Source organism: Urtica dioica, chromosome 9, assembly GCF_054948205.1.
Source record: "Urtica dioica subsp. dioica isolate 48M chromosome 9, U.dioica_male_clone48M_v1_H2, whole genome shotgun sequence".
Taxonomy (NCBI): Eukaryota; Viridiplantae; Streptophyta; class Magnoliopsida; order Rosales; family Urticaceae; genus Urtica; species Urtica dioica.
This window is the reverse complement of record NC_142764.1, coordinates 1,556,509-1,563,721: the sequence shown is the minus strand read 5'-3', so window position 1 is coordinate 1,563,721 and position 7,213 is coordinate 1,556,509. Positions and strand designations below refer to the sequence as shown.

General features: G+C 37.9%; 1 protein-coding gene across 2 annotated transcripts; it reads left to right on the top strand.

The window, feature by feature from the left end:
* Positions 1-1,120: 1,120 nt before the first annotated feature.
* Positions 1,121-5,649, top strand: LOC149384608 (protein MALE DISCOVERER 2-like). 2 transcript variants are annotated; one of them, XM_089625519.1, is made up of 12 exons: positions 1,121-1,302; positions 1,881-2,237; positions 2,321-2,453; positions 2,545-2,616; positions 3,087-3,230; positions 3,334-3,405; positions 3,596-4,041; positions 4,129-4,319; positions 4,403-4,535; positions 4,613-4,770; positions 4,865-5,050; positions 5,112-5,649. In XM_089625519.1, exons 2-12 carry the CDS (start codon positions 2,135-2,137, stop codon positions 5,370-5,372), a joined length of 1,899 nt encoding a protein of 632 aa, XP_089481645.1. In that variant the 5' UTR covers positions 1,121-1,302; positions 1,881-2,134; the 3' UTR covers positions 5,373-5,649. The 2 variants fall into 2 exon arrangements, with proteins under 2 accessions (XP_089481645.1, XP_089481644.1); XM_089625518.1 differs by having other exon boundaries at positions 3,578-4,041.
* Positions 5,650-7,213: the final 1,564 nt, after the last annotated feature.

Sequence of the window (7,213 nt, the reverse complement as noted above, 5' to 3'; positions counted from 1 at the left end):
ACACAAAGATTAAAATTTTTGACAATTCTTATAAGTAATTTGTCACTTTCAAAAATTTTAGTTTTAAGATTAATTTGTTTTTTAAAATATGATTATTGTATATTTTGATTATTATTTTAATTTTAAATAAATTTTGGCTATTTTGTAAATTTGTAATTTTAAATCAATTATTTAGTTAAAACTAGGAATGGCATTATTACCCGATACCCGTTAACCCGCCCGTTACCCGGTCTAAACGGGTCGGGTAATACCCGTTCAAAACGGGTTAACGGGTTAACGGGTAATACCCGTTAATGTTTAAACGGGTACGGGTGCGGGTACGGGTATAGCTCTACCCGACCCGCTAACCCGTTAGCCCGCCCGTTACACATATTTTTAATTTTTTTATATTAAAAATATGTACTTTTCTATTTTTTATATTGTTTATTTTGTAACCATGAATTTTAATTTGCTCTAATGTTCTCACTTTAAATTATGTTGACTATAAATTGTAGTGTAATATTTATATTTACATTTATTTAGTGATTAATTTTTTTTATTTATTTATGTGTCGGGTTAACGGGTAACGGGTATTGTAATTTCACACCCGCTACCCGGCGGGTATTACCCGTTACCCGACCCGTTTGAGAAAACGGGTTAACGGGTACGGATTAACGGGTATTTTTTCTAACGGGTACGGGTACGGGTATAGGTGCACCCGGTCATACCCGTACCCGTTGCCATTCCTAGTTAAAACACCCGATAAAGAAATAGAAGGGAAGGAAGACCCTTCCAAAAAAACAAAAAAACAGGAGGAGAGGGAAGCACGCAATGAAGGGTGGGCCACACGTTGCTCTATTTTCTTTATTTATTTATTTAGTTATTTTTTTTTTTAAACGACACGTTGCTCTCCAACATTTTATGGATAATATTAGAATTAATATTTAAAAAATCTTAGTTAATTAGCCGAATTAAAGATTAGCCCATATTTGTTTTTGTGGGTCCCACCGAAGCCAGCATGGAAGAGTGTGTTGTGAGCCAATCAGAATCGACGAAATTAACAGAAGAGGGACCCACAAAACTAAAACAGAAAACACAGGTTGTTCTCTCTTTGGCTCTAAATTTGTTTGCACACTAAATTTAATACAATTCTAACAAATTTTTTTTTCTTTTTTCTTTCCCAAAAAAAAGATGGCCGTAGAGAGGATCCTCCCCTAATCGTCGCCGATCTCTCTCTCTGTAAATTTCTCTCTCTTAATCTTCAATTTCTCTCTCTTAATCTTCGCCGCCGTTGCCGACCACTCTCTGCCGTCGCCGACCACGGTATGCCGGCTCCGAATTACCTGCTTTGCTTTGTTCATATCGATTGTTCCTTTTTTTTTTTTTTTTTTTTTTTTTTTTTTTCTATATGCAATGAAATGAAATGGAATGATTCGTGTAACTAGTTTAATCTGACATGATTCTGTGCTCAAAATTGAATTTTTCCAATCATTGGATGGAAGAAAAAGACAAAAAGAGATATCATTGCTGAGTATTTTGTTTTTCCAATCTTTTGTTTTCAATTGTTTGCTGCCTTGTTTTTGTGTCAATTCTCAATCTACATTCAAAAGAGATGCAATTTTATTTTTGTTTGGTCTGGATGGGGTTAGTTTGTAGCAATGGGTAGGGGATGAGATAATCAATATCTTCTCATCTACCTCAAGTCCTAGAAAAAATTAAAAAAATAGTAATAATGTTATTAATCTTCTTTAATACACCCTCTGATCTGACTGGTCTGGTAAAGTGTCAATATTTTGAGCTGTCCCACCTTTAATGATTTGAGATTGCTTGATCAACAGGGCATTCTCTTCTACTTTTGATGTGGAATCTGCTCTAAAATTTGACTTGCAAAAATGTTACAGGTTGGCTCTGGTCAGGGATCTAAGAAGTCATTTACAAGTATAAGATCACTATGAGGACCACCATATCGATGTGAACGCCCATTCTCATTCGGCTCTCAAAACAAATATGTTTTGCTTAGCGTAGAACCTTTCTTCTTCTTCTTTTTTCGTCAATATTCATTGGTTTTTTAAGAGAAAGAAGGAAGTAGGAAGGAAAAAAATAAAAAAGAGAGAAACCTGGCGATTTTGTATAGCATTGTGGCTTTCAGTGCCAAATGGGGAAGAAGAGACGTAATGAATTCAGTCTCGAGTTACTGTGTTTGTTGGCTTTGATTCTTTGTTGTGGGGTTCGAATCTGTTTGTCTCTCAACGATGAAGGTAACTTCTCTTTCATAATATGTCTGACTTTGCGTTTTAGCCTATACAACTGTGTTCGTTTTGAATTATGAGTGGACAAACAGGACAAGTTTTGATTGCTTTTCGAGCGAGGATAATTTCCAATACTTATGGTGCTTTGGGGGATTGGAATTCCAGCGATGGAGATCCTTGTTTATGGTCTTGTGTGGGCTGCGTTGACGGGAAAGTTCAAGTACTGTGAGTACCGAGTTTCTTTTTCAGTTTTTTGTTTTTGCTTAAGAGACTCTGGTGAAGGTAATTTATGGTCCTATGTGATGTGTTATTGAAGGAATATGAGTGGTCTTGCATTGGAAGGGACATTGGCACCTGAGCTTGGGAGACTTACTAACTTAAAAACTCTGTAAGTTGTCCAATATTTTGAGTTGGTCTGGTGCAGATTTTCTGTTCAATAAGATAGTAACGTGGATGATTGACTCATTCCGTACTAGAAATAATCATAGGAAATTTTTTAATAACGCAGATTCCTATCTCTCAATGATATACCAGGATCAAGATTAGTTTAACATGAATTATTACTTTACCAAAATCTCCTTTTAAGGTTTCTAAAGTAGAACACCGATGCATTTGCAACGGTTTTTTTTTTGTTATCTTTTTTCTTGTGCCATCGTTGTTTGGATGAGAAAACACTCGATAAGAAATCTAAGGTGAACTATCTTTGAAGCTCTGTAGGAAATATTCATTATGCATCTGGTTGTGACTCTAATTACATATTCTGCACATTTGGTCAGTTAGTCGTACATTTTTTTCTCTTTGCAGAAGTAACCATATCAAATTCAATGTTTAAAATTCAATAATGTGTTTTGATTAAAGGGTGCTACGCAATAACAAATTTTTTGGAGACATTCCTAAAGAGATTGGGGAGCTTGTGAAGCTGGAGCTTTTGGATTTAAGAGAGAACAAATTTGGTGGGACAGTTCTGGCCGAAATAGAAAGGATGCGATCTGTGAAACACTTGTGAGTCAGCTATTGGATCTTCGCCCGCATTTATTTATTTTTATTTAAACTATAACTTTTGAAGTCTGTCTGGAATGAGTTTGTTTTCCTTCACCATTCTCAGGCTGCTCTCCGAATTTGGGTCTGATGAGTACCTCAAATCAAAGGCAGAAAATCAAATAAGCGGTGCAAACCTGTAAGAATCTACTCAGATGTTCGTAGTTATTTGTTTTCCCGGTTTGGTATGTCGTATTAGCATATGTGTTACAAGGCATGCTCACAAAATGAAAGATGAAAGTGATATAAGCGGTTTTCTTGGTCGATTTGAGAAGTTATAAATCCTAATCAAGCAGTTCAAATACCTTCAGGATTGCTTCGAATAATAGGGAGTACAGTGGTCAGAAGGTTGTCAGATTTGCACGCCGGAGACTACTAGAAGCCAGTAATTTGCGAGCTGCACCGGCAAATGAGGAGTCAACCTCCGCACAAGTCACGCCTCCGCCGATAACACGAAGCAGCGGATCTTTCAGAGCCGTGCCCCACAGAAAGAAGAAGCCGCCGGTCGCTCCACCGCTGCCGGCCGCTGGACCGATGGCCCACCATCACCCCAACGGCCTCCTCACCCAACACCCCACTCAATTCCCCGAGAAGCCGAAGTCTCAATCCTCTCCCGCCGGGAACGTGTGGAAGTATATCTTGATCGCTGGAGGCGTGACCGCGCTGGTCACCGCTGCCGCAGCGATCTTCTGTATGTGCCGGGTCAAAGCTGTGGCGACCATCGGTCCTTGGAAAACTGGGCTCAGCGGGCAGTTACAGAAAGCGTTCATAACAGGTAAGAAGTTTCGATCGTGTGAAGTCGCTCACTGACTCATACACTCACTCTTGAAAAGAGATTAACCCGTTTCTATGTGGTTTGTAGGTGTTCCAAAGCTGAATCGTGCGGAGCTGGAAACAGCCTGTGAGGATTTCAGCAACATCATTGTCACAACGAGCGATTGCACCGTCTACAAGGGAACGCTCTCCAGCGGGGTTGAGATTGCTGTTGCATCGACGTTGATATCTTCTTTCAAAGACTGGACAAAAGCCGCTGAGATGAATTACCGCAAAAAGGTCTGTGCCTCGGCATCCAGTTCAACCATGTTCTTTATTTCCTTTCCTCCGAGTCTAACGTGTGCTGGTTTTTTGTCCATCAGATCGATACACTCTCGAGGGTGAACCACAAGAATTTTGTAAATCTTATTGGGTACTGCGAGGAGGACGAGCCTTTTGCGAGGATGGCGGTGTTTGAGTACGCTCCAAATGGAACGCTGTTTGAGCATCTTCACGGTAAGATCTGGAATTTAACGAGCATGTAAAGAAAGTGTTTGGAGGTTTATGGTTGTGGTTCAATCATGCGTAAACAGTGAAAGAACTTGAGCATCTGGACTGGAGTTCAAGGATGAGGATCGTAATGGGGATGTCTTACTGTCTTCAATATATGCACCACGATCTCAACCCGCCCATCGCCCATCCCAATCTCACCTCAAACTCCATCTTCTTAACCGACGATTATGCAGCAAAGGTACAACAACCTAGTTCTTCAAGCTTCACACTACCTTTTTTTTCTATTTTTTTTTTCATTTATGCTCTTTGTGAAATGTACGTGAGCCTTTCAGATTGCGGAGACTTGTTTCTTATCAAAAGGGAGATCAAAGACTTCGAACGACGGCGATAGAGAGGGCTCCACGTTGCCTCCATCTGCGGATCCAGAGACAAACATCTACAGTTTCGGGGTGTTGTTGCTTGAGATCATTTCAGGAAAACTGCCCTACTCCGAAGAGCAAGGGTCGCTTGTGAACTGGGTAACTGACGACGTCACTGACTCGTGTGATCTAAGCGGAAACTAACATGATGAATTTGCAGGCGGTGGAGTACCTGAACGACAAGAGAAGCACAGGGTTCATGATTGATCCGAGCCTGGCGTCGTTCAAGAATAACGAGCTGGACATAATATGTGAGGTCATCCAAGACTGCATTCAGCCCGATCCGAGACACAGACCGACGATGAAGGAAATAAGTAGCAAGTTGAGGGAAGTGCTCGCAATATCGCCAGAGCAAGCCACGCCAAGGCTTTCTCCTCTTTGGTGGGCTGAGCTTGAGATTTTATCAGTTGAGGCCACCTAGCTTAGTCTCTCTCTCTCTCTCTCTCTACATATATATATATATATATATATATATATATATATATATATATATATTTCCGTCTTGTGCACAGAAAAAAGCCTCACTTTGTATTCAAAATCTCTCTATTTTATCTATTCTTTTTTCATATTCTTTCTATTTGGAACCAAATAATGCGAACGTGTGTATAAAGTATTTTAAGAGCTGAGTTGAGCTGAGCTGAGCTCAGCTGGGTGTGGTAACTTGCTTTGATATGCCTATTTTTGGGTGTTATGGGGAAGTAGCATCGTATATTTTGGGATGTAAAACTAAGAGTATTATCACTTTTCGGAAAAATAATTTTAAATCTTGTTTTAGTAATAGGGGATGCATTATTTCCTATGCAATATTGTTTCATGGTAAATAGATAGATATAGCGGTTTGGTAGCTGTTTCAAATTGGATACTCGTGTCAATTCTAAACTGAAAGCTGTTGGAAATATCACTTAATTTTGAACCCCGATAAAAGGGTTGTTAATTTCTTCAATTTTCATTTTCAATGCAACTTTTGTTTTTGGCCCTTCACGACTACAAAGGAGAGGCACATTACCGGTGTCATTTATTTTATTATTATTATTTTTTTTTATACAAACCTAAGCTTTTATTTCAGCAAACCTTTCAAAACAGCAAAGGGTCAGTTTCTTAAGCAAGTAACGTACGTGTTTCACAGTTATACAAAGACTCGTGTAATTCAAGTTTATAATAGTAAAAAAAAATATTACTACGCATTTCATATGCGACTTCTTTATTTAGTGATTATGGTAAGACGCACAATATTCCTAGGCAATCTCTCACAAATTCGGGAAAGTGAATCGAGCAACCCGTCGAGCTTAATGCAAACCAGAGAAACTAACATATTCTATTTTTTGTTTCTGGGAAACTAGTATGTGATGGAGGGTTACAAATCAGCTTCACCATTATTAAGTTTACTCAAAATGAATATTAAAACGCATGAGTTATTTTGATGTCTAAAACTTCACATTTTTCACTGATATTCATAAATAAATAAAAAATGTGACGTATCTATATTCTTTTTAGTAGGTACCAATAAAAAAAACTTGAAATAAAGCAGCCGGCTATACGTATTCATTGTGGTATTGTATTTGGTGCGTGCCATGTTTTAGTGTAATCCTTAAGGTGATGGACATAGTTCTAACTCCCTCTTGCTTTCTTTCATATTATATTACAACTTACAAAAGATGCACGTATAATTGATGTGGCCTAATTTAAAATAAAGTTTGTGACTTAAGGATATATTTATCATGAAGTTTATTATGTGGCTACCATAAGTGCTAAGCTAATTTGATGAGAGGTCAAATTAGAAATAAACAATAGTTATTAGTAACCGACAATTATTAGGCAATTACTAATAACAGGGTAGGTCCTTGATTGCAGTACGTTCAATTTTTTTGTATCGCCATCAACAAGAATACTCTAGACTTTAGGTAAACTGCAATTGGAAGACCACTACTCTTTTTTTTATTTTCAATCCATAGATTTAGGTACGATTTCGCTATTAAGATTTATGATTTTGTTTCTCTTTAATTGAATTAGGATTAATTTAGGGATTCAAAATCCTAACAATTGATATCAGAGCATTCCTAATTTAATTCATGACAATTTTGCCGATATTGATTGCGGTCTTTAGTCGATTGTGATTACTTGGATTTTTTCTATCGTTCGTTTTGATTTTTGCCATTGAAAATAATTTGTTTTGCTACTGTGATATAATCAAAGTCGGTCGGTTATGATTTTGTATATTGCTTGCACACTCTTTTACTTCTGTCTTGCGATATTAATTTTATG